This window comes from Colossoma macropomum, unplaced genomic scaffold (genome assembly GCF_904425465.1).
Source record: "Colossoma macropomum unplaced genomic scaffold, Colossoma_macropomum, whole genome shotgun sequence".
Classification (NCBI taxonomy): domain Eukaryota; kingdom Metazoa; phylum Chordata; class Actinopteri; order Characiformes; family Serrasalmidae; genus Colossoma; species Colossoma macropomum.
Window position 1 is genome coordinate 8,756,355 of NW_023494794.1, and position 27,728 is coordinate 8,784,082.

A 27,728-nucleotide genomic window follows, 5' to 3' on the forward strand; every position below is an offset into this window, starting at 1 on the left:
ATGATATCCACATTAAGCACATATACAAGTTCTAAAAGGTACCTCCCTGTGGGAACCAGGATATATCCTTGATGTGGATTGCTGTGGTCCACACAACTTGACAGAGCAAAAAACCTCCCTAAATTTGCTAGGGATCACAAGTTGGAAATTATAAACCACATTCACCTTAAGCACTAAACAAAATAAGTACCCATTTTGCATGGTAAAATTCACATTTTCGCTCTCTGCTTTTTCATCTCAGTGTCCTTTTTCTGAGTGTCCAGATCACAGGAACATCACTATTACCAGGGTTCATCTGCACTCAGCAATTTTTCCAGTGATAATTTTATCCAAGTAGCTTTGGGAGAGAGCATCTGGACAGCACCTGGAGCTACATTACATACTTTTCTATAGATAACTTTCTATAGAAAAGTCAAAACCTTGTACACAGATATCCCATCTGTTGAGTCTGAAGAGGAGATTTGGATGAATAAACACCCAAGCAAATGCAGAATGGTTGATAATCACTGCAAAATGAGTGCCATCTAAATATGACTGCCATTTTTCTAAAGCCCATACCACAGACAGGCATTCATTCTCTAATACAGAATACAGTGTCCTGGCTCAAATGAACAGGCATATACTATAACATGCATAAAGCCCTGTATTGTATTGTACCTTTCGGGCCCAGGTCATAACATTTCCTTTTCTCTGCCAGCCACTATTCTTTTATGGCTCCTGATGGTACAGAAGAAGGATGTCCCTAAACTTCAGTGTCAGAAAGTGGTTGCATGGCTATAAATCCTTCACATTTACATGTAGGTAATGGGGTCATGCTCCCCTACTACTCCAGCAAAACGTGTGAAACCTTCTTCAAACATTTGAACAAATATGTCTCCCAGGCAGTCTCTTTGTGTGATGTTGTTATCTTATTTAAATTAGAAGTGGAGGTAATAATCTTTTCTTTGCTATGTCTGCCTCATTTGGAGGTGCTCCTTCTGTGTATTTCGCTGAATTAATAAATTAACTTGTTAGTTAGTTAGTTATCTCTAGAATCTGTAATGTAACAAAGGGGCCTGCCATAAAATCTAAGGCTGGGTCTAACCCATCCATTGCCCTCAGCTGCAGTTCTGCAAAAACTGCAAACATTGATGTGGCTGTATAAGACAGGGGGTGCTCAGTTCCCTGCTATTCACACAGCTGACTCATGACAGTACTGCAAATCAAAGCTCAAATCACATTATCAAGTGTGCTGATTAATGTACAGTGGTGGGTCTTGTTAGCAACAATGAAAAATCAGTATGCAGGGAGGAGGTGGATTGGCTGGCAGACTGGTGCAGAGGATGAAGAGAACAAACCTCCCCCTTCCATCCTCACTGCATTCTACAAGGGAGCACTGTCTGGTATGAGAGCTGCACCATCTTGTCCCACAGGGCCCTACAGCAGACTGTGAAGACAGCTAAGAAGTTCACTGAAGTGTCTTTACCCACCATCAATACCTCCTACCACAAGCACTGCATCCACAAGGCCACCAGAATTGTAGATGACTCCTTTCGCCCCCCTCTTTGACTCTGCACCCTCCTGCCATCTGGCAGACAGAACCATAGCATCCGTTCAACCACAACCAGACTCTCCAACAACTTCATTCCCAAGACAGTCAGACTACAGAATGCACTGACATAGACTGATCACACACCCCTTAACCATCACTGCACACCTGCACTTAAAGTTCTTTAAATCTAAATCTTTCCATGCTACTATGGGACTGCAATTGATGCATATTGTTTTGCTGTCCTATAAAAGTGTCGGTGTATTTGTCATGTATATTTATTGTTCTGTTCATTTATTGTTCTGTATATGTAGTCTGGTGTATTTACTGTATATTCTGCACTGTATATACTGTATATCATGCCATATCTAATGACCTATGACCAGACTTTCTTTTGAGACAAGTGTGAATTATGTGTTTCTATAATAAAAATAACAGGTTGATGTAATTGAATGAATTCTTAAACATTTCATGAAGGAAAGATCAAAATACTCAGATGTTTAAAAGAAATTGGCTGTTACTTGACTTGGGAATAATGAAGGCTAGTCATCGAAACTGTTTGATTCAGGACATACACTATATTGCCAAAAGTATTCGCTTGTCTGCCTTCACACGCATATGAACTTGAGTGAAATCTTATTCTTAATCCATAGGGTTTAATCTAATGTCGGCCCACCCTTTGCAGCTATAACAGCTTCAACTCTTCTGGGAAGGCTTTCCACAAGGGTTAGGAGTGTGTTTATGAGAATTTTTGACCATTCTTCCAGAAGCGCATTTGTGAGGTCAGACACTGACGTTGGACATGAAGGCCTGGCTCGCAGTCTCCGCTCTAATTCATCCCAAAGGTGTTCCATCAGGTTGAGGTCAGGACTCTGTGCAGTCCATTCAAGTTCTTCCACACCAAACTCGCTCATTCATGTGTTTATGGACCGTGCTTTGTGCACTGGTGCGCAGTCATGTTGGAACAGGAAGGGGCCATCCCCAAACTGTTCCCACAAAGTTGTGATCATGAAATTGCCAATATCTCTTGGTCTGCTGAAGCATTAAGAGTTCCTTTCACTGGAACTAAGGAGCCGAGCCCAACTCCTGAAAAACAACGCACACCATAATCCCCCCTCCACCAAACTTTACACATAGCACAATGCAGTCAGACAAGTACTGTTCTCCTGGCAACTGCCAAACCCAGACTCCTCCATCGGATTGCCAGATGGAGAAGCATGATTCGTCACTCCAGAGAACACATCTCCACTGCTCTAGAGTCCGGTGGCGGCGCTTTACACCAATGCATTCAACGCTTTGCATTGCGCTTGGTGATGTAAGGGTTTGATGCAGCTGCTCAGCCATGGAAACCCATTCCATGAAGCTCTCTATGCACTGTTCTTCAGCTAATCTGAAGGCCACATGAAGTGTGGAGGTCTGTAGCGACTGACTCTGCAGAAAGTTGGCGACCTCTGCGCACTATGCGCCTCAGCATCAGACCTCCTACAGACCTCCACATGAAGTGTGGAGGTCTGTAGCGATTGACTCTGCAGAAAGTTGGCGACCTCTGTGCACTATGCGCCTCAGCATCCGCCTACCCCGCTCTGTCATTTTACGTGGCCTACCACTTCGTGGCTGAGTTGCTGTTGTTCCCAAACGCTTCCACTTTGTTATAATACCACTGACAGTTGACTGTGGAATATTGAGTAGCGAGGAAATTTCACAACTGGGCTTGTTGCACAGGTGGCATCCTATCACGGTACCATGCTGGAATTCACTGAGCTCCTGAGAGCGACCCATTCTTTCACAAATGTTTGTAGAAGCAGTCTGCATGCCTAGGTGCTTGGTTTTATACACCTGTGGCCATGGAAGTGATTGGAACACCTGAATTCAATGATTTGGATGGGTGAGTGAATACTTTTGGCAATATAGTGTATGACTTTACAGACATGCACTTGGATAGTAAGTTCAGACTGCTGATCAGGATGTCTGTCTGAAACTGGCCTCCTGAAAAACGACAACAATTCTCCTCTTGATTACATTCAAGAATTTTACTCTTCACACTGATGTACATCACATTCATATTCTAACTGTGAAAGTTAACCAAACACTGAATTTATTCATGAGATGACTTACACGCATGTGATCTAAGGTCTTCTCTGTTCTCCTCTTCCACCTCCTGTAGAATCTGTCTGTCCATTTCAAAATGGCATCCACTGTTTGCTGCCACCATCTCCTCTATCTTCTCCAGCAGCTCTGTGACCTGAGTGTCATCACTCCTGTTCTCATTGTTAAGAACATGATACCTGTTCCCACATTTCTCAACCAGCCACTGGAGATCCTTACCTTCACTCTCAATGTGTTGCTCTATGGTTTTGTCTCCCAGACAGTCTCCAAAGGTGAACAGCAGAATAGTATAACTCCATTCACTCTCAGTGAGATGCTTTAAGTGCCCTTCTAATACTGTTCTCTCCCTCTCTTTAAATATGGTATCCACACGTAGGGTCAGTAGTATAGCGTGAGGTCCTGGAGGACACAGAGACACACTGAGCACAATCTCCTGTTTCAGTAACTCAGTGTTCTCCTCCACAGGTTCATTCTTCCACCATCCTGGAGCTTCAATCACAGTGATGTGTCTCCCTGCTACTTCTCTCTGTCTCTTCACACACTGAGCAGTTCTCTTTAACTCAAACTCCTCTCTGTTCAGGATGGTGTTTCCTGCTGAACTCTTCCCAGCGTTTCTGTACCCCAGCAGCACAATCCTTAGCTCTGAGAGACAGTGTGAGTGACCTGCAGGAGAGAAAGTTCCCCAAAAGAAAACAGGACTCTTTTTAATCATAATCAGTAATTTTTTCACATTACAATAATTACATGGAGAATCATCACAATGTGTTTTATTATGAATAATTTGCTATAGTGTATTATCAATAAATGCAAAAACATTTGATAATTGGAAAAGGAGTCTGCTAATCATTTTAAATTATATAAATGGATGTCTTCAAAACCACTGCACTTATAGTAAGAAGCAAACAGTGGGGCAGTGATGTGAAATTTTATTTAGAAATGTTATCTGTTTAGTAGGTTCATAAATTTTGTATTCCAGACCAAAACATGAGAATGAGACTAAAGCTTAGAAAGTCTTTTTTTTTTCTAAAAAAACAAAAACCATACAAGAAAAGCTAAAATTAGTTTTGGTCCCAAACCCTTTACTTGCTACAAACACCTCAGGCCCACAGAGGTAACCAGACTCCTGATTACTTCATCTGGAATGCTTAAGCCTTTATGGCAGCATCTTTTAGTTTTTGTTGGCTCAGTGCATGCTCAATTAGGCTTAAATCAGGAGAATGCAAGTGATATACACTGTCCATGTTAAATTTAAATTCGGCCTTCTTGGAGCAAGTGGGCGGGGTTCTGGAAAGGGTCCCGCCCACAGACTCCATAGTCTTACTGGGAGACTTTAATGCTCATGTTGGCAATGACTGGGAGACCTGGAGAGGCGTGATTGGGAAGAACGGCCTGCCCAATCTAAACCCGAATGGTGAATTGTTATTGGACTTCTGTGCCAGACATGGATTGTCCATAATGAACACCAAGTTCGAACACAAGGATGTTCATAAGTGTACATGGTACCAGAGCTCCTTGGGTCATAGGACAATGACCAACTTTGTTGTCGTTTCATCTGACTTGGGACCATATGTTCTGGACACTCAGGTGAAGAGAGGTGCTGAGCTGTCAACTGATCACCATCTGGTGGTGAGTTGGATCAGATGGCAGGGAAGACCGATGGTCAGACCCGGTAAGCCCAAGCGAATAGTGAGGGTGTGCTAGGGACGACTGTCGGAGGCTCCTGTTCGGAAAGATTTTAACTCCCACCTCGGGGAGAGCTTTTCTCATGTCCCAGAGGAGGTAGGGGACATGGAGTCTGAATGGACCCTGTTCAACACCTCCATTGTGGAAGCTGCCGGGCGTAGCTGTGGCCAAAAGCTTGTTGGTGCCTGTCAGGGCGGTAACCCAAGAACCCCCTGGTGGACACCAGGGGTGAGGGAGGCCGTCAAGCTGAAGAAAGAGGCCTTTAGGGACTGGATGGCCTGAAGGACTCCCGACTCAGCAGATAGGTACCGACAGGCAAAAAAGGTGGCAGCCGCAACGGTGGCAGAAGCAAAATCCAGGGCGTGGGAGGAGTTTAGAGAAGCCAGGAAAAAGACTTTCGGTCGGCCTCAAGGAGGTTCTGGACGACTGTCTGGCGACTCAGAAGCAGTCGGGGCGGCTGCGCCCAAGCTGTATTTGGCAGGGGTGGAGAAACTCTGACTTCAAATGAGGATATTGTTGGTCGGTGGAAGGAGCACTTTGAGGAACTCCTTAATCCGGGAGACTTGCCTCCCTCACGGGAGTCAGGGCCAGAGATTTCTGGCGTGTCAAGCTCCATTTCCCTGGTGGAGATCACTGAGGTAGTTGGCAGGCACCGGGGGTGGATGAGATTCGTCCGGAGATGCTTAAGGCTCTGGATATTGTGGGGCTGTCGTGGCTGGCACACCTCTGCAATATTGCATGGACCTCGGGAACAGTACCCTTGGACTGGCAGACCTGGGTGGTGGTCCCTATTTTTAAGAAAGGGGACTGGAGGGTGTGTGCCAACTATCGGGGTATCACACTGCTCAGCCTCCCTGGGAAAGTGTATGCCAAGGTGCTAGAAAGGAGACTTCGACCGATAGTTGAACCTCGGATTGAGGAGGAACAATGCAGATTCCGTCCCGGCCGTGGAACAATGGACCAGCTTTTCACCCTCTCACGGATTGTTGAGTGGGCATGGGAATTTGCCAACCCAGTCTACAAGTGTTTTGTGTATTTGGAGAAGGCTTACGACTGTGTTCCCTGAGATATCTTGTGGGAGGTCCTCCGGGAGTATGGGGTGCCGGGGCTGCTACTCGGGGCCATTCAATCTCTGTACTCCCGGAGTGAGAGCTGTGTTCGTATACTCGCCATTAAGTCGGACTCTTTCAGTGTTAGCGTTGGACTCTGCCAGGGTTGTGCCCTGTCTCCACTCCTGTTCGTGATATTCATGGACAGGGTGTCAAGGCGTAGCCGTGGTCAGGAGGGCATTATGTGTGGAGGCCAGAGGGTGGCGTCTCTGCTATTTGCAGATGATGTTGTTCTTTTGGCTGGATCACATGGATGCCTCCAGCGCGCACTGGAGCAGTTTGCAGCTTAGTGTGAAGCAGTTGGTATGTGGATCAGCACCTACAAGTCTGAGTCCATGGTCTTAGCCTGAAAAAGGATGGCATGCCACACACAGGACTTGCCCCAGGTGGAGGAGTTTAAGTATCTCGGGGTCTTGTTCATGAGTGATGGGAAGAGGGATCGTGAAATCGACCGCAGACTGGGCAGCAGTAATGTGGTCGCTGTACCGGACTGTAGTGGTGAAGAGGGTTTACCGGTCGGTCTACATCCCGACCCTCACCTATGGTCATAAGCTATGGGTAATGACCGAAAGAATGAGAACGCGAATACAAGCGGCGGAAATGAGCTTTCTTCGCAAGGTGGCGGGCTACACTCTATTTGATAGGGTGAGGAGCTCGGCCATCCGGGAGGAGCTCGGAGTAGAGCCGCTACTCCTCCGCATTGAGAGGAGCCAGCTGAGGTGGTTCGGGCATCTGATCCGGATGCCCCCTGGACAAGACCCCGGGTATGCGCTGGAGGGATTATATCTCCAGGTTGGCCTGGGAGCGGCTTGGGGTCCCCGGGAATGAGCTGGAGGAAGTTGCGGGGGACAGGGTCGTCTGGGATTCTCTGCTCTCCCAACTGCTACCGCGACCCTAGCTGGACTAATGATGTTGATGGACTGATGATGATGATGTTAAATTTATGACCCTTTCTTAGAGGAGCTCAATGTGATAGTGTGGGTTTGCCTCAGCATGTCTTGACACAACATGCCACTTTGTATTCTGATTCTCTGATTCTGGGCAGACATGTTTGTTGGTGAAAAGCAACACTGTGTTTACAGATTTTGTATTTGAGAGTCTACTAAATACTCTAAAACAGAGCTTTGTATGACATCATACTGCACTTTTTACTTTCTGAAAACTCCTTATTTCTCTTGAAAAATGCGGCAGCAAGATCTTGTTTGTCTAACCCAATGGTATTTAGACAGGTAGATAAGTCAGGGACATTTTTGAAACAAGTGCTGTGGATTGATCTTTTATGCTTTTGGGTTGTGTGGCAGCCAGTGGCACAGTTTCACTAAATATCATCAAATTCTGGCTGAAACTGTAACACAGTCAGTCAAGATACTGAAGCTAAAATTCCACCATGAACTAATAAATTTGGGTAGGAACATAGATTAAGGTGGGAGTGTGAGTCTGAGTATGAAATTTCTAACCAATCCAACACCTCGTAAAGTAGGAGGTATTGGCGCGCTCACCAATATTGCCCATTAAATAAGAATGTCATTAGCCCATGGATGTAATGTAAGCCAGCATGGCTGAAAAATCCCTAATTCATCCACAAATTAAGTATGTAGATGAGGGTCAGATTTGCAGAGAACACATTACATGTGGTTAAAAAAAGAATAACTGACATTAGCAATCCAACTAGCTTGTTTGTTTGTGTTATCGATTCTACACTGAACATTAAAAAGGACAGAATAAAGGAATTTAGGGGTGGGTTTTAGAGGGCATGTATGTTTGTGGCAGATGTCACCACAATCAGCACCAAAAGTTTAACAAGTATTCAGACACATTCTTATGAGATTAAGATTACCCTTGCAAACTAATGGACATCCAGCCACCACTGGCTCTATTTCTGATGGCAACTTTTAATCTAACAAAAGCAAAACTGACTGATGATGACCTTTGATCAATAACTCATCACTTTAAACTCATCACTTTATCTCTTCAGACTGGTAATCAGGATGACTGAACATGGCTACATGAGAAAAATCCTCCATTTAATGTGTATTACACTAAACCCCTGACTGTGACAGAAAGCATGCTTCATTTTTTGTAAAATACTTACACATGTGTGATCTAAGGTCTTCTCTTTTGTTTTGCACCTTCATCATCCTTTCTTTTGCTCTCCTTTTTTCTGCTGCCCTTTTATTTACCAAATCAAGTAGAACAGTTCTATCCAATTCAAAATGGCATCCACTGTTTGCTGCCACCATCTCCTCTATCTTCTCCAGCAGCTCTGTGACCTGAGTGTCATCACTCCTGTTCTCATTGTTGAGAACATGATACCTGTTCCCACATTTCTCAACCAGCCACTGGAGCTCCTTCACTTCACTCTCAATGTACTGTTCTATGGGTGTGTCTAACAGAAAGTCTCCAAAGGTGAACAACACTAGAGTGTGATGCCACACTCTCTCAGTGAAAAGTTTTAAGTATCCTTCTATTATTTTTCTCCCATTCCTATTAAACATTGTGTCCACACGTATGGTCAGTAGTACAGCATTCGGGCCTGGAGGACAGAGAGACACACAGAGCACAATCTCCTGTTTCAGTAACTCAGCGCTCTCCTCTACAGGTCTATTAATCCACCATCCTGGAGCTTCAACCACAGTGATGTGTCTCCCTGCAACGTCTCCCTGTCTCTTCACACACTGAGCAGTTGTCTTTAACTCAAACTCCTCTCTCTTTAGGATGGTGTTTCCTACCGAGCTCTTGCCAGCATATCTGCACCCCAGCAGCACGATCCTCAGCTCTGAGAGATGGTAGGTGTCACCTGCAGAAGAAGAAAATTTTCAATTCTTCACTGATACAGTATCTAAGGGCAGCACATTCACTTTCACTGTTTTAATACACACTGCCATATTAAAATATACCTTTATTAAACTGCAACAGCTCAAAGCACCACATGGCTTCATGTTTGCAATAGATTTGAACCAATTGAAGCTGTAAGAAAAATGATAGATGAAGATTAGAGCAAAGTGGACATTTAGCCTTTCTCATAACATTATTTATAATTAATCCAACAAAATCAGCCTTAATCTCTGACAATGGTAAGACACCTAAGAGCTAGGACTTCTGCAATGTCCAGGCACGCCTGCTGGGAGCCCAACCAGTTACCCCCCTCCCAATGTTTCATCAGCCTGACATTCAAGTCACGGAGCTGAAACTAGCTTGTCCTCCCCTAAGCAGCTTAATTGGGAACCTGGGTGTTGTAGGGGGTTTCTCCTTCAATGCACCCTAGATTTTGAGCAGAAGCCCTCAAGATTCCCCACTGAGCACTGTAAAGTACCTTTTGTCATCTCAATATTCACAGATCAAGCCCTCGCCTGGGCTACTCCTCTGTTGGAGAACAAGACCACCACATGTTCCTCCTTAGAGCTGTTTATGGCTGCCATGCATCTGTGGAGGCATGGCTGGTTCTCATCTCCTTCACCCCATAACGGTAAGTGATCATTAGCAGAATACACCCTGGCCACTGAGAGTGGGTGGTAGGATAAGGCCCTAAAGGCTACGTTTCAGCATGAATTTCAATGAATTGAAAGATGATTTGGTCACCCGAGATGTGCCAGAGAACAAAGAACAGGCATTTAAGTTAGACAGCCATCTGTGGGAACGGGAGTCTAGATGTCTTTGTGGTAGGACCCCACCTCTGAACACTCCTGAACCGCTCCTGTCCCCTGTGTCTTCCGAGTCACCCAAGCAACCTATGCAGCTAGGGGGTACCTGCCTTTTTTTGACAAGAGCTAGAGGCTTGTATGCGAGAGGGGCAGTGTCTACTACAGATTCTCCTTTCTGTTGCAGAAAGGGGAATCTGTAACAGACCTAGTACAACCTCCCCAGATGTTCAGATTTTTTTCCTCATGGTGACCCTATTGTGGGCACAAGGCTCCAAAAGAAGGCTCCAAGCATTTGTCGATTCAGAGACTGCCAGTAATTTTATTGACATCTCCCTGGTTAAGACCCTGAATCTACCTCTAATTAGCTTAGAGAAACAGTCTCCATATGCTATCGATGGTTATCCTTTGGGGTTGGGGCAGGTTACCCAGCAGAGCAAGCAGGTCACCCTTCGGCTTGGTCAGCATACTGAGTTGACCTTGTTTTCACTCATCGGAGCGCCAGAGTTGCAGCTAGTCCTAGGGCTCCCCTGGCTGCAACATCACAATCCACAACCGGACTGACTGACCTGTTCAGTAGGGGGCTGGGGCCCTCAATGTAAGGTGTCTTGCATTAAGCTTCTTGCACCAACAACAAATCCAATTAAGACCTCCTCAGTATGTCCCAATCTGTCTAAAGTCTCCTAGGTATATCATCACCTGTCAGAGGTTTTAAGTAAGGGCAAGGCCCAAGTCCTACCTCTGCACAAGTCTTAAGATCGTGCAACTAAGCTCCTCCCTGGCACCCCCATTCAGGTTGATGAACGCCCCAGCTGTCTTCCAGTGTTTCCATGTGTTCGTCTCTTTAGATGATGGTCCAAAACTTTCTGAGCTTCATCCGTTTTTTCCGTAGATTTATGCAGAATTTCAGCATGGTAGCCACCCTGCTAACTGCCCTGACAAAAAAGGGCACTGGGTCCTTTTTATGGACCCTGAAAGCCCAAAAGGCTTTTGAAAAACTCAAGCTTCTCTTGTCTACTGCCCACGTACTGTGGCTCCCTGATCCCATGGTGCTATTTATTGTGGAAGTCGACACATCTGACATAGGCATAGGGGCAGTGTGACATTGCTTCGCCGAATTCCATGAGGATACACAAAGTCACCGACTCTGGGTAGTTCTTTGCAAACGGTGAGTGATTTATTTACGAAGTGAAGACATACAAAAGAAAAACTGTACAAACCCAAAATAAACGGTGGTTAAAATGTTGTCCCGACTCAATAGCAGTACAGGTAAGGTAATACTTAGTCTTAGGCCGCAAGGCCATAGAACTATACTTTTAGCTTGGCTCTACTCCCTTTCCCTCAGCTTCCTCTCAATCTGAGGTGAGCATTCTCGAGCTAGCCTCCCTCACTGAACCATTCCCCTACCTCTTATAGGCTTAGCCCCGCCCCTGCATCACCTGAGCTAAACCATCTCACTCTGCAGGGGTGTTGCTGTCCTATAGGAGTGGATTAAAACAAAGGTAAATATAATCACAGTCAATTTCATAAGGCCATAACAAATTATATTACCGGTAAAGATGTTTAATTACAGTGCGCACATTTATTAACCTGTCTCACTCTGTTTTCTGTGACCCATGTAGAAAACATCACCCCTCCCATGAGCTAGCCGTGGACCCCCCAGCATGCTCATGAGTGAGCACCATCTGCTCTGCCTCCCTTTTACTGCCTCTGCTAGGAAACAGACAACAGGTGAGTATTCAGGTAAATATTACAAACACACACACATACACATACAGTCTCTGGTGATGGGCAATGCGTTTGCCTCATCACAGGCAGTTTTATGTTAACGGTCCACTGACGATCATACGCCCCACCCCTGTTCATTCTACTCCCATTGGCTTACCCCACCTGAACGCAACTACAAAGTTCAGGTGGGGTGGCTGGAGGGCACTAAACACCCCTTCCTAGTCTGGACAGACCACAAGAACCTGACCTACATCCAACAGGCCAAACAATTAAATCCCCGTCAGGCCAGGTGGGCACGATTCTTTAGCCGATTTGATTTTGTCCTCTCTTACCCACCGGTTCTAAGAACATGCAGCCAACCACACTCTCCAGGCAGTGGAAAACAGCCTTCACTAACTCCTCCCCAGAGCCAATCATCCTGGGAGCCCAACATGTTTATAAAACTTATAGAAAATATTATTGCTGACATTGTGCTAGATTTAAATTATTTACTAAACTAATTTACAAAGTATACTTACTTATGAAAGGAAAGGAAAAATAAATAAATTGGACTGTGCATGGAAAATGAGCAATGATGAGTGGAATTTTGTCTAATACTCTGCTTAACCACTGCTGGGGCTGCCCAGAAAATGCTGAGCAAAATGCCAGTGGACTGCCAGCTTTGCCATCAGCGGGCCAACAGTAGCACTTTCCTCTTGCTATTAGGGGGGGATACTTATCCTCTTTCATGAGTCACCTGAAAAGAACAGTCACACTGGAGTTACTGAAGAGACGGTTCTGGTGGCCTAACATGACGCAGGATGTACATGGCTATGTAGCAGCCTGCCATGTTTGTGCACAGAAAAGGAGTCCAGAACCTCGCCAGAAAGTTTGCTCTGGCCACTGCCAATACCACTGGGGCCATGGGGGGTGATCTCCCTGGACTATATCACCAGCTTGCCCATTTCCCAAGGTTACCATGGTTGTGGTAGATCATTTCTCCAAGGCCTGTAAATTCATTGAACAACCAAAACTCCCCTCGGCTAAAGATACCATCATGTTGTTATTGCAACACATGGAGAGGGTCCATGGTTTCCCATCAGACAGCGGATGAATCCAGTGTCCCACCAGCTGCTCTTTCCCCAGTTCATGCAGATAAATCCGATGATCACGTTTCACGCTGAAAAACAGGCTAGAGAACCTTTGGTAAACTCTTCGGTCGGTGTTATCACTGGTGTCTCTGGTGGCATGGTGTTTAGCACAAGCTTGAGAGTTTGTTCCCCCCTTTGGCTAGTTACTTTCTTTGTTTGTTGCACTCTCCTTTTCCTCTTAAGTATGAATTTTCTCTCTAATACTCACTCCTTCGTGTGCCTTTGAGTTATCTCCTTCATCTTGTGCCTTTATTGCTCTGCACTAGAGGCCACCCTTTAGTGTCCACCTAGGCTTTATTCTTTAATGTGTCAGTCTAACCACTAGAAAATTGTGGATTTGTGCCTCATGAAGAGAGAGCCACCTGGTGTGTAACAACTTTCTTGCAGGAAGGCACATAGACAAACTCTTTTGCCTAAACAAGACACTCATGTGCTTGTAGCAGGACAAAAATGTGAGTAAAAAGGTGCCTTTCTTTTTGAGGCTAAGGAAAGTCAGTCCACCCACTTTGGATTTACACTGGCTTCTACTGTAGCAATTCTTTTTGACTTAACAGTTCGACAGTGAGGATGAAAATGGTCTGGTTCAGTATTGGGATTTCTTTACTATTCATGCAAGGCCTTTATCAGAGGTGGCACAAGAAAGCCCAAAGAATCTCAAAAGACTACACACAGCCAGCATTATTTAGACGTCCCTTTGAGACAAGAACTTGTATGTATCATGACAACAAAGGATACATTTATGTTGACTGATTGTAAAAAGAAAAGGGTAAGTAAGGAAGGAAGGAGGGGAGAGGTGATAAGAAAAGGAAATGTGTTCTAAAATCAAAGTCACTTTTTAAGGATCTTAGCACCCTTAAAAAACAATCAGGCAACAGAAGACATTGAAACATCTAATCGGTTGTAGAGATGCAGTAATTGGGGCTACATCTATCTGAGTTAGCATTGAAGAACAATGTAACATTTATTTCTTTGGAGTTATAAATGTTGTAAAGTTTTACATTTTACTAGACTAGCCCAGCACTTATGAAGCATTTTATATGTGGCGTGTTAAGGAACACTTAATAATTGGAAAAAAGAATCGCTACCATGAGTTAGTCTGATTTCAGCAGACATTGGCATTTTATCTACACAAGAAACCTTACTATTGTATTTATGAAAACAAGTTATGTTTTTAAATGTTTTTTTTCTGCAATTCTTACGTTTGCAAAATACCATTTTCAATGTAGTCCTAGGATTTTCATTGGATTGTATCAAAATTGGTTTAACAATCTGTAGAGAATCAAAGTAAATAGTCATCAAAACATGGACTTTTTGCACATTATGTCTGCAGCAAGTGAATCAATCAGTGCTGATTGTTTAAGTCATTCTGACTTAACGGGCTGATTGTGATCAAATTGGGACATTGATAAATGATAACACTGAGAATGATAAACTGTGGAAACATGCAAAATTTGGTTTGAATCTGCCTTATACAGTGCTCAATCTAGGGCCAGTTTTGTTTAACACATGAATATGCATAGTAGAAATTGATTATGTCAGTGGGAGGCATGCAACAATAATGGATAGTTGAGAATTACTTCATAAAATGATGCTTACCCCTTATTGCCACCTACATTTAATCTGTCTCTAAAATTGCCTGCAGATTAAATGTTCTAGGCTTGAATCTGAGCTGAGGTATTTTTGTGAAGGTCACACAAACAAGTAATATGGTACTTGTACCCTGAAACTTTATCTGTTATTAAAAAAAAATAATATACTGATATTTTATTTAATCATTAAGTAAGACCACATCAGTAATTTAAAATTGGAAACCAACTGCCAAATAGGTGCTTGACCCCTTTAATCACCTGCAAATACATTGCAGATCTTTGCTTAGGTCTTGCTGTGGCTCACTGGTAAAGTGTTGACCTCCAGACTAAATTTAAAGATCGCACACAAAACTAACATACATTTTTACCATGAAAGGAAACAAAATGCTGAAAATATAACTGAAATGACTTACACGTGTGTGATCTAAGTTCTTTTCTCTGCTTCTGCACCTTCATCATCCTCTCTTTAGCTCTCTCTTCCTCTGCTCTCCTCTTCTCTTCCACCTCCTGTAGAATCTTTCTGTCTACTTCAAAATGGCGTCCACTGTTTGCTGCCACCATCTCCTCTATCTTTTCCAGCAGCTCTGTGACCTGAGTGTCATCACTCCTGTTCTCATTGTTGAGAACATGATATCTGTTCCCACATTTCTCAACCAGCCACTGGAGCTCCTTCACTTCACTCTCAATGTGCTGCTCTATGGGTGTGTCTCCCAGCCAATCTCCAAAAGTGAACAACACTATAGTGTGACTCCACACTGTATCAGTGAGAAGTTCCAAATATCCATCTAATATTTTTCTATTGGCTTTTGTATTCACAGTGTCTACACGTATAATCAGCAGTACAGCATGAGGTCCTGGAGGACAGAGAGACACACTGAGTACAATCTCCTGTTTCAGTAACTCAGTGCTCTCATCAACAAGTTCATTCCAAAACCATCCTGGAGCTTCAATCACAGTGATGTGTCTCCCTGCTACTTCTCTCTGTCTCTTCACACACCGAGCAGTTCTCTTTAACTCAAACTCCTCTCTGTTCAGGATGATGTTTCCTACTGAACTCTTCCCAGAATATATGTACCCTAGCAGCACAATCCTCAGATCTGAAAGATGGAGGGCATCACCTGTAGGAGTAAAATATCCAGAGTAAAAATATAACTGAGAAATATATTTATTTATTTAATGAACAAGAAAACATTGGGAAGATATATATAATCTAATCATTTTCAATGAATCACTGAATGTTTTAATTTTAATACAAATTTAGTAAAACTCCACACATGTACAGTGAGGAACATGCTGACTTATTGCCCTGGCCTCTGCACTGTCTGTGAATAATACAGTGGGGATAAAAATGACTCAGTTCAAAGAATCCCAAAAGTCCACACACACAGCCCAGTAATAAAAAGTTTGTCCACTTACCATAGGTACTGAACTACCACTAGATGTTCCTATTGAACAGGGATGTGTGCGACTTATTTTGGGAAATATAACAGTTATCTGAAACTATTTGGTTCAAGACATTTAGCACACTTGGACATTAAGGTCAGATTGCTGATCAGGGTGATTGACTAAAACTGACCTCCTGAGAAAAATCCTCCATTCTCCACTTATTTCAATTTAAAAAAAAGCACAAAGAGTGATGTGCATTACACTTGTGTTTAACTGTGTCAGACCACAAAATACGGAATATATCCATGACTTACACATGTGTGATCTGAGGTCTTCTCTGTGTTTCTGCACCTTCATCATCCTCTCTTTTGCTCTCTCTTCCTCTGCTCTCCTTTTCTCTTCCACCCCCTGAAGAATCTTTCTGTCCATTTCAAAATGGCGTCCACTGTTTGCTGCCACCATCTCCTCTATCTTCTCCAGCAGCTCTGTGACCTGAGTGTCATCACTCCTGTTCTCATTGTTGAGAACATGATGCCTGTATCTGTATTTCTCACCCAGCCACTGAAGCTCCTTCCCTTCAATATTAATGTTTTGCTCTATGGATGTGTTTACCAAGTGCCTGAAATGGCCTGAGATTCCTTCATGGGACAGTGAGTAAAAAAACAATAAAAGTTACTGCTCTTCCTTTTATACCAAAAATTGCAGGGGGAATCTCTTGACTCCAAATAAACTGAAATTAGCTTGAGTTAACACCTTATTTTGAGTGGTTCTTTGTAGATGATTAATAAACTCTAAACGTAGTATCAGTAACACATCAATAAAGTAGAGTGTAGTGCAGCATCTAAATATATTGAAGTAAATATCTTGAAGATGTATTGTTGGTGCATTACTGACATTAAGTAGATCTATTGTTGATATGTTACATGAAGTAGATTTTATAAGGTATTTCCATTACTCAAAACCTAACTTTACCCAACCTTACCCAAAACCTAACCCTAACCCTGGCCCTAATCCTAACCCTAACCTTAACCTCAACCAAAACCTGATCCTAACTGTCACCTAGGTCCTAATCCTAAACCTAAGATTAACCTCAACCCAAAGCCTAATCCTAAACCACACCCTAGCCCTAATCCTAAAACTAACCTTAACCTTAACCTCAACCCAAAACCTAATCCTAACCCTCACCCTGGCCTGGGACACTTTCTATCACACAATCCCATCAGGCATTTTCTTCTCTTAGATACTAGTGTTATAGTACTCGAGCCTGGTCTCAGTCTTTTGTGACTTGTGGCCCACACAAATAACCACAAAAACTTCCACAGATTTAAGTAATCAGATCTTTTTTCTGATGAGAAGGCTCATTTGGCAGCTAACAAGTGCTGGATGTCAGGCTGATGAGATGAAAGCTGAGGAGCTCTCTTTCAATTTGACAGGTTTAGACACCTATTCACTGTGTTTAGTCTCCAAGTGATGGTGTGAATTGTTGGGTTTTAAAGCTTCATTTTAGCAAACAGCACAGAGTGGTAGTTATTCGTTAACTAGACAACACTTTTCCATAACAATAAATGAGTTCAATATAAATATAATGTTTTATTTTTGCATATATTGGTCAATATTTGAAATTAAAATTGGTTAAATGTTTGTATTGTTAAATAAAATCTGGTTTAAGGATTTAATTGATCTTTCAAGGATGGCTTAACTGGGTATTATTTGTGTGCTGATATTCGTTGGTTCTAAAATTTAAACATTCCCTGAGGGCAGATCAGAATGTTATTATGTGTTACTAAGTTTTCATTGTGACAGTGCTCTCTTTCAGTGGCTTTAAAGTAAACTGCCACTACCCAGCCACAGTGTTTCTAAAGCTGGAGCGCTGAGCAGAAGCAGAAAGCTTTATGTCACGCCTCCTGCCAAGGACGACTCCTCCACCTGTTCCTTTTCCCTCAGATCACTTGAGTCCTTGAACGGCCCAGAGGACTCCAACTCCCATGAATCATTGGGAGACCACATGACTCTTATTCCACCGCTATCAACCAATGAACATTCATTTCAGCGTTCCTCCTCACCAGAATTCTAAACTGTCACCCCTATTTTTCATTACACTTCATTAGTCAGATAGTATATAAAGCCCGGGCTTTAGCTTAGTAATTTGCGAAGTATTGCCAGCACCTTTCGTTGCGTACTGAGCATTCTTTGTTTATGTAAGTTCTTTTGTGTATGACCTGTTTTCTGTATTTCTGACTTGCCCTTTTTGAATTGTTTGCTGGATATTGTATGACATTTTGGTTTTTGAACTTGGACTGGTTTTGGTTACTCTCTGGATGTACCGTTTGTTTTGGTTCTCTTGCTCTCTGGTTCTGACCCAAGCCTGTTCTGACTTCGCCCTTTGTACCTTCACCAAAACCTCAAGTAAACTTCAGCCTTGTCCTTTTATCTGTGAGTGTCTGATCTGTGTTGACATCGTAACACTTTATGAGCGTTCAGGTTCATCAGTAGGTTGTTTTCAGGAGAGATGTAAAAATGCATGAGAAATGTTAAGTGTGGCATGAGAGCATGAGATTAGACCTAAATCTCACAGTCAACGCATGAGAGTTGGCTGCCCCGAACTGGGAGCTCAAACAGGAGGCTAAAATTGGCTTGTTTGCTCTCTCACACTATGAGTTTATCTTTATTGTAAACTGCTTCTGACTGAGCCCTTAACCTGAAAAATTGCTTCTGATCGTGTAAATTTGTCAGAAGGGCCAAATTGGAGTTTTTCTATAAGTTATAATATGATACTCTGGCAATGGAAACCTAAAGAGCAAATTATAGAATGAACACTGCTTCTACAATTCGATCCTAGTCAGATTCAGATTTAATTTAATAAAAACACTCACCCATCCATGATCTGACGTGCTCTTTCTGTTTCTGGTGCTTCATCATTTGCTTTATTGTTCTCTCTTCCTCTGCTCTCCTCTCCTCTTCCACTTCATGTAAAATCCTTCTGCCTATGTCAAAATAGCATCCACTGTTTGCTGCTACCATCTCCTTTATCTTGTCCAGCAGCTTTGTGCCTTCACTGTTCAAGATCTTACTGTTGAGAACATGATACCTGTTCCCACATTTCTCAACCAGCTCTTGGAGCTCCTTCCCTCCACTCTCAATGTGCTGCTCTATGGGTGTGTCTAAAAGAAAATCACCACAGGTGAACAGCACTATAGTGTTCTTCCAAACTGTATCGCCAAGAAGCTTAAGATATCCCTCTAAAACCTCTCGATGTCTCTTTTTGAATGCTATAGCAGTAGATATGACTAGTAGCAGACAGTGAGGTCCTGGAGGACACAGAGACACACTGAGTACAATCTCCTGTTTCAGTAACTCAGTGCTCTCCTCTACAGGTGTGCTGTTCCACCATCCTGGAGCTTCAACCACAGTGATGTGTCTCCCTGCTACTTCTCTCTGTCTCTTCACACACTGAGCAGTTCTCTTTAACTCAAACTCCTCTCTGTTCAGGATGGTGTTTCCTGCTGAACTCTTCCCAGCATTTCTGCATCCCAGCAGCACAATCCTTAGCTCTGAGAGAGAATGCTCTACGCCTGCAACAAAAACAAATATTTTAAACAACTAAATATTAATCAAACAAACTGAATTTTATAAAAACATAAAGATGTAAACTGCATACAAAATATACAAAATTTCGTAACTCACCAGAGTGGTAATTTATTTGACCAGTCATCTGTACTGCTGATTAATGTATTAATCTTTTATTAGTGCTATGTTTTTCCTCAACAGGTTGCAGAACTCCTGTTGATCAAATGGCCAGTATTTATACATGGTTTAAATTATTTGCTCACATGATATTAATGATTCTGAACAGCAATGGCAGCAAGGTGCTCTGTCACTTTGGAGCAATTCATGCTTTTCCAGATGAGATGCATCAGAGCATTAACTGAAATATTAGTTTCCAGGGTAACATAAATCACTAGTACTTCTAAATGTGCTGCTAAAAAGTGGACTTTCTAGCATGTCTCTAGCAAGCAAGTCTAGCATGTTAACACCACAGGATAGGTTAAGTCTTTCTGTCACACCAACTTCAGTTTCTTGACTCACATACTTAAAACTTTGCTAATTAAAATAACCCTGTATGTCCCAAATTACCTGAACACTTGAACCCATTTTATCTGAACCCACACTATTTAATTACTTTAAAAGACTTTTGATGTGGACAACAGTGAATATATTTTAAGGGCAATTCATTTAAAAAGGCTGCTACATATTAAGCTACCACTAGATGGCTGCTACTAAAGTACAACCAAAATGATCTTTAAGTATCACCTACACAACGTGTCCTTTGGGGGCATAGCACAAATTTCTAGAATTTCTTCATTAAGTTGGACCTGCGCAGTGCCTATCATCTAATTCAAGTTCGCCAGGGAGATGAGTGAAAGACAGCTTGCATCATGCCGTCTGGCCATTACAAGTACCTCATAATGCCATTTTGGTTAATGGACACTCCAGCTGTATTTCTTTCATGCAAAGTTCAGGCCATCACCAAATGGCCCAGCCCCACTTCTGTTCACCTAGTTCAAAGCTTTTTGGGCTTCGCCAACTTTTTCTTTAGGTTCATATGGAATTTTAGTATGATAGTCACCCCACTAACATCCTTCACCGAGAAGGGAACTGGGTGTTTTCTGTGGACCTCGGAAGCCTAGAAGACTTTTGATGAACTCAAGTGTCTCTTGACCTGTGCTCCAGTACTGCGACTCCCCAACCCCACCATATCGTTTATAGTAGAGGTTGATGGTTCTGATGTAGGTGTAGGGGCAGCCTTATCTCAGCGCTCCAGGGATGATAAACTCCACCCCTGCATGTTTTATTCCCACTGCACAACTACAATGTCGGGTATCATGAGTTGCTAGTGGTGAAGTTGGCCCTGGACGAGTGGAGACACTGGCTGGAGGGCACCAAACATACCTTCCTGGTCTGGACAGACCACAAGAACCTGACCTATATCCAACAGGCCAGACAGCTTAACCCCCATCAGGCTAGATGGGTGATGTTTTTTCAGCCGGTATGATTTTGTTCTTTTTACCAATGAGGCTCAAAGAACATCAAGCCTGACATGCTCTCCAGACAGTGGTCAACACCATCTGCCAACCGCTGTCTAGAGCCAATCACTCTGGAGGCCCAAATCATCGCCTCAGTATGCTGGGGGCTGTAAACCGCCATCCAGGATGCACTTCGGACTGAACCGGAACCTGGGGGTAGGATCATGGGCAGACAATATGTCCCTTCATTAGTTATAGCCTCAGGTCCTCCAGTGGGGTCATTCTTCCCCTTTTCCAGGTCACCTGGGGGAGACCCGCACCCTGGAGTTATTAAAAAGATGTTTCTGTTGGCCTAACATGAAGAGGGACGTACATGGCTGTGTAGCAGCCTGCCAAGTGTGTGCACAGAACATGGAGCCTAGGACCCCACCAGCAGGCTTGCTCCAGCCTTTGCCCACACCCTTGCAGCCTTGGGCGGGGATCTCCATAGACTTTATCACAGGGTTGCTAGTGTCCCAGTGTAAAACAGTGACTATGGTCATAGAAGATTGCTTCTCAAGGCCTACAAGTTCATCACCCTGCCAAAGCTGCCCTTGACTAGAGAGACTGCCACGTTGTTGTTACAACACCTGGTAAGGGTCCATGGTTTCCCTTTCAGACATCGTTTCCAACCGTGGACCGAAGTTCTCTAGTCGTTTCTGGAGAGCATTTTGTCAAATAATTGGGCCCTCTGTTAGTCTGTCATCAGACTTCCATCCTCAGTCCAGTGGGCAGACTGAAAGAGTAAATCAGGACCTCAGATGTACCTTCAGGTGCTTGGCCTATTCACAACCCTCTGCGTGGTCTGAGCACCTGTTCTGGGCCCATAAGTCTCTTTGGCACTCCTCTCTGGGCATGTCCCCATTCGAGTACCAGTTTGGGTACACTGCCCATGTTCCCAGGACAGGAGGCCGATATTGAGGTCCCCGCAGCCCGTGACTATGTTAGGCAGTGTCGGCGCTCTTGGAAGAAAGCCCGTGTTGCACTGCAGAAGGCCGTAGCAGTGCAATAGAGGACTGCAAACTGGAAATGGCGCTTAGGTCCCTCGCACCATCCTGGGCAGTGAGTTTGGCTCTCCACTAGAGATCTACCATTGAGAGTGAAGTCCCGGAAAGTCGCCCCGTGATACATGGGACCTTTCAAAGTGGTAAAACGGGTGAATCCGGTGTCTTATCAGCTCCTTCTCCCCCAAACTATGCAGATAAACCCAACATTCCACGTTTCAGGGCAAAAAAAAACAGTCCTTGTAGCCCCCTGAACTCTGCACCTGTCCCTCCACCACCACGGATAATTGCCAGGCCCCTGGCTTTTATTGTATGATGGTTACTAGATTCCTGTCAAATATAGGGTAGAACCCAGTATCTAGTAGACTGGGTATGGGCGGGAAGAGCGATGCTGGGCACCAGCCAGGCACGTCTTGGACCCAGAGCTCATTAGAACCTTCAGGAGGGACCAAGAGGCTGGTTTGGGAGCCATTCCTAGGAGGAGGGGTACTGTAACGTCCAGGCAACCTGCTAGGCCACGTCCGGCCACTAGGAGGGGTCAAAGAGCCAGGACTGAGTAATTAGGGCTGAGCGGTATCAGCTGTGGGCACCCTACTTAAGGGGTGCTCACATGCTGTTCGGCGCTCAGCTTTCAGTTTACGCTGCTACACGCAAGTTGCTTTGACTCAGCCAGTAACCTTGGTATCCATCTCAAGTTCCAAGTCTTTGCTTGTCACAAATTGTTCTCCAGCGTAAATGTGAAAAAATCTCTTCAGTGTGTCTCACTCTCCGTGTTTAGAGAAGAGGTGAGTGTGAGATTAAAGAAGGACTTTTTTGGTTTCAGTTTTGGGGAGCTGTTAGTTTGGGTCATCCTTTTAAGTCTTTAGTTAGCACTGCCATTATCCCCTTCAGTAGCACACTGCATAGCATGTTAGTCTGGCAACGCGGTGGTGGAGGGTACCACCCCCCAATTTGATCTATCATTGTCATATAATTTTAAATAAATATAAATAGTTTATTTGTAGATGTTTAATAAACTCTAATAAACTCTTAACAGAGTGTCAGTAACACATCAACAGCATATCAGTGAAGTAGCAGTAGTGAGGATCTGAATATATTGAGGTAAATATCTTGAAGATATACAGGGTGTCCCAAAAAAATTGACATCATTTGAGATGTGAATATCTGAGTAACTACATGTCCTAGGCAAAGGAAATTAAATAGGCTTCATGTTGAACAACACAAGATTTATTTATCAAAATTTGAACAAGAAATTCAGAGGGAAGTAGATTTTATAACCGATTTCACCAAGCTTCACAAATGTTCAATACGCGCACCGCCTGTGACACGACACACGTCGGTAGTCCAGCTCCTGCCAAACACGCTGTAGCATGTGTTGCGTAACAGTCTCCAGCGCAGTAGTGATTCTCTGCTTGAGTTCCTCCAGGCTTGTAGGATTTAGACCAGTCCTTTCACATAGCCCCATAGATCACATGGTGTCAAGTCAGGTGAACATGGTGACCATTTCAACAGCATTACATTAAACATTAAAATTAAACTTCGTTAGTTTTTACACATTTTGTTAAAATTTGAGATCATTTGAGGGAGAATTGGCTATGTTATTAGACTACGAAATTATGTCAATTTTTTTGGGGCACCCCGTATACTGTTGATACATTACTTACATTAAGTAAATTTATGTAGTATTATTGATACATCACATGAAGTAGACTAAATGTGTTACCTCCATTATGCATAACGTAACCCTATACCTAGTAGGCTAGTATCTGAAAATTACAGATAATCAAATGATGTGTCTCTTGTGGAAATAATGAAAATTACAGTAACAACGTAACAACCAAAACTTATAACTAAAACTTATATCTTACCAATGTGGCACTCAAATTTTTATCCTTGAGCCATAGATATTTCTGTATGCTCTCTAGGATTTACTTGTATCAAGTTGATTTCCAGTGTCATACAGAATGGCTCCTTGCCTTTATGTATACAGTGGCCCTCATGAGTATATCCACATTTCACCAACAATTTTGTTACATTTTGTAGATCTATAGTGTTTCTACAGAGACAAAATTTTTCTAGAGAGTGTAAAAATGTACTGTAATATTGTATCAACCTGAAAAAACGCTTGATTTTTCATAAGTTTATCAAAATCTATCAAACATTAATATGAGTATTAACATCTTATTTTATAGTGCACCATTAATGCTGAATAATATATACAGGTTTTGGCAACATATGCTGCCATTCAGACAACGTCTTTGTTCAGGGAAGGCCATGTTTATTTCAGCCAGCCAATGTAAAACCACATTCTACAGCAGCGTTATAGCAACATGGCTCTGTAGTAAAAGAGTAAGGGGGCTAAACTGACCTGTCTGCAGTCCAGATCTGTCACCCACTGAAAACATATGGCACTTTATGAAACGAGAAATATGACAAAAAAGACCCTGAACTGTTGAGCAGCTGAAATCCTATATCAAGTAAAAATAGGAAAACATTTCACTTTCAAAACTACAGCAGTGTCTCCTCAGTTCCCAAACGCTTACAAGAAGCGGTGATACACGACAGTGGTAAACATGCCCCTGTCCCAACTTTTTTGGAATGTGTTGCTGCCATCAAATTCAAAATGGGCATATGTTTTTCAAAAAACAATAAAATTCAGTTTTAGCATTTGATATGTTGTCTTTGTACATTCTCAAATAAATATAGGGTTTAAATGATTTGCACATCATTGTGCAAAATGTAAATAAAAAACAAAATGCAATGTCCCAACTTTTTTGGAAATGGGGTTGTACTACAAAAACTATAAAACAAAAAATGTGTAATGTATGCTGTCCTTTCCCACCATGATAAAATGTTTGTAAGAAATATGTTCGTATTACTTATAGATTTGTAGTGATTGCATTACTTTACATAATGAAATATGCATCTTGCTCTACTGTTTAATTTAGGTAGTTTGCCTGATAAAATAACGTGATGGCATTTCTGAATATCTGCATGCAAAGCAAACATCTTCATCAATGGTGCCTTCACCAGATGTGCAACCCATGTCACCCATGCCATGTGGATGCAACTTCCATGATTTCCAAAAAAGAAATTCAAATTTTGATTTGATGGACCACAGCACACTTTTCCACTTTGCCTTAGTCTGTCTTAAATGAGCTCGGGCCCACTGAAGGCGGCAGTGTTTCTGGATCCTGTTTATATAGGTTTCCTTTTTTGCAGAGTTGAGTTTTAATTTGCATTTGTGGATCCAGCGATGAACTGTTGATGAACAGACAAGTGTTGCTGAGCCCATGCAGTGAATTTTTTAGCATTACACAACCTTACCACTCTTTTGTTGACCCTGTTCCAACTTTTTTTAAACTTGCAGCTGGCATCAAATTCAAAATTGGCGTATAGTTTTCAAAAAAAAAAATTTTTTTTTTTTTTCAGTTTCAAAATTTAATATGTTGTCTTCATACTATTTTCAATTAAATGTATAATGTTTAAATGACATTGTTGCATTCTATTTTTATTTAAATACTGCACAGCTTCCCAACTTTTTTGGAAACAAGGTTGTATAAAAATATTCAACATGACATTGGGATCTTCAGCATTTTTCAGCTTCTTAGCATTTCCTGAGCATAACCTACTGTAATAGAACTTTTTTAGAACTTTTGCCTTCCTGCACCACTATACAGAGAAATTAAAATTTTAATTTCTTAATCTAAAAGTTTACTGAAGACTAGCATTCAAGAGGACACATAAAATTTTAACTTTAGTTAAACATTTCATAAATAGAACTAAACAGATGGGTTTACACTGCTAGATATCTTCTAAACTCAGTGCTCAGTGCTGACAGTGTAAATATAATTTGGATAAGCCTTACCCTTTTAAAATTAAGACATTTTTAATTTTCTGATCTGCAGACGACTTCCAGCTGACAGCGTGCTGAATTAAGAGGTTGTTTTAAATCAGGAAGTGCATATGAGAGAGGAAAAAAAAACTGATGGGTTGCCAGATTCTAAATATACAGCATTAAGTCAAGAAATGCAAGACATTAAACTGTGGAAAACTTAGAAATCTTTTCTTATCTTTTATGTTGGCTTACTTTTTATAATTTAATTTTTCATAGACACAACATTTTCACGTCACAGTTATATTTAACTGCCTTTTTTCTTTTCCCTTTTTTAATCAGTTAAGATAAGTCAGGCTAATGAAGGTTTATCAAGCTTAGGATTAGGCTCAGTATCAATTGTAATGTTTGAAAAATAATAAGAAATTTATATAACTGAAATGTTGAAAATTCTGCCTGAAATTTCTTAATGGCAGTGAGTCTGGCAACCTCAATGTGCAAGCCTAAAGCAGAAAAAGGAAGCTCTTGACATATGGGGATTGCAAATGATTTTATGAAATGGTACATTCAGAAAAGTTGAAGAAATTTTTGTAGTTTTTCTTAAAATCTCATTAACTTTTAAGATTGAGACAGAGCAACATTGCCTTTCAAGGCAAACTGACCTTACAAGTTCTTAGTTATGTCTGTTTCTATTATGTTTCCGATGTTTCATTAGACCAATAACAGCTAATCATCCTGCAATTACACACACACACACACACACACACACACACACACACACACACATTGGGTCACTAAGATTTCTTACCAACATTACCTTCAGCAATAATAACTTTTTTACTTTGCATGGTTGCCTTTTTAAGATTTCTTGCTTTTTATGTGGAATACAAAGCATTTTTCTTATCAAAGAGGAAAAGGCATGTATCATTCAAAAAACATGTCAAGGTGCATATTGCACAGGTCCCAGAAAATAAATCAAAACACCCACACAAGCGAATAATTTAACAACAACTGTGTGATAATGATAGCAGAGACTTAACAGCCCAACTCACCTGCTTAGAAAGTGATTTGAACTCCAAGTGATCTAAAAAGCCCCATTTGGAAAATACTTCAGAGCAGAACTTAAAGGGAGATAGATGGCAAAATTGGGAGCATTTAGATAAAGTTGTATGCAAGCTATGTAATCTACAGTTAGCCTACCATTCCAGCACTATTAACCTAAGAACACATCTCAAAAATAAGCACCCAAAAGCATCCACTTCAGTTTCACCTCAAATTCCCGCTCACCCTGATAAATCCTGGTTGTGGGCACATGCATACACTGAAACAATGGAAAGTGAAATGGGTGAAAAAGTTGTATGCCTCAATTTAATACTTCAGTCGGCAGCAAGGCGACGATTTGTACCTTTCTTGAACCTGTGCTCTTATTTTAAAGTATATTAGTATGCAATTCCATAACTCTCAAATTGACATTATACTACAACAGCATAATAGAATTCCTGAAATTCAGTTAGGGCTTTTGGTTTTGGTGTGGCACCCCAAGATTTTTAACGGCCCTCTTCTTTTTAAGCAGTGCTTAAAAAATGGTAATCCAATTGACGTGTGGCAATAGATAGATAGATGGATAGATAGATAGATAAATAGATAAAGAAAAAATAACCAACCATTGTTTACAAATGACAAAGGCTATTCACAGGAGCATGAAAACAGAGTCTCTCTTCCTCTTGTTCTTGCTATCGTTTTCGATCTCTCTTCTCCTCACATGCAAAAACACCCATACCCACACACACTTTCTCAACCTTCCCAAGCCTGCAGTTAGTTTTGCAAGTTTAATGCTAAAAAGGTGCTTCTGTTTTTTGGAGTGTTGTCATAGACGACCCACTTTTGGTTCCTTAATGAAACTTTCAGTGGACGGCTTCAAAGACTCAT

General features: G+C 42.2%; 1 protein-coding gene across 1 annotated transcript; it reads right to left on the bottom strand.

The window, feature by feature from the left end:
• Positions 1-3,417: 3,417 nt before the first annotated feature.
• LOC118814456 (GTPase IMAP family member 8-like) lies at positions 3,418-19,620 on the bottom strand. The gene is made up of 6 exons (XM_036580076.1): positions 19,582-19,620; positions 18,771-19,469; positions 16,212-16,535; positions 14,925-15,629; positions 8,519-9,223; positions 3,418-4,297 (listed from the first exon to the last, which is right to left on the bottom strand). The coding sequence occupies exons 1-6, from the start codon at positions 19,607-19,609 to the stop codon at positions 3,624-3,626; spliced, it is 3,135 nt and encodes a 1,044-aa protein (XP_036435969.1). The 5' UTR covers positions 19,610-19,620; the 3' UTR covers positions 3,418-3,623.
• Between the last annotated feature and the right edge of the window lie 8,108 nt (positions 19,621-27,728).

What these genes read in the sequence shown, in the direction of transcription:
- LOC118814456 (XM_036580076.1), bottom strand. Translation starts at nt 19,609, where the DNA reads ATGACTGGTCAAATAAATTACCACTCTG. An exon ending in GCACGTCAGATCATGGATGG is followed by an intron (nt 16,536 to 18,770) that starts GTGAGTGTTTTT and finishes TGTCCCATGAAG; the next exon opens with GAATCTCAGGCCATTTCAGG. An exon ending in AGACCTCAGATCACACATGT is followed by an intron (nt 15,630 to 16,211) that starts GTAAGTCATGGA and finishes TTACTCCTACAG; the next exon opens with GTGATGCCCTCCATCTTTCA.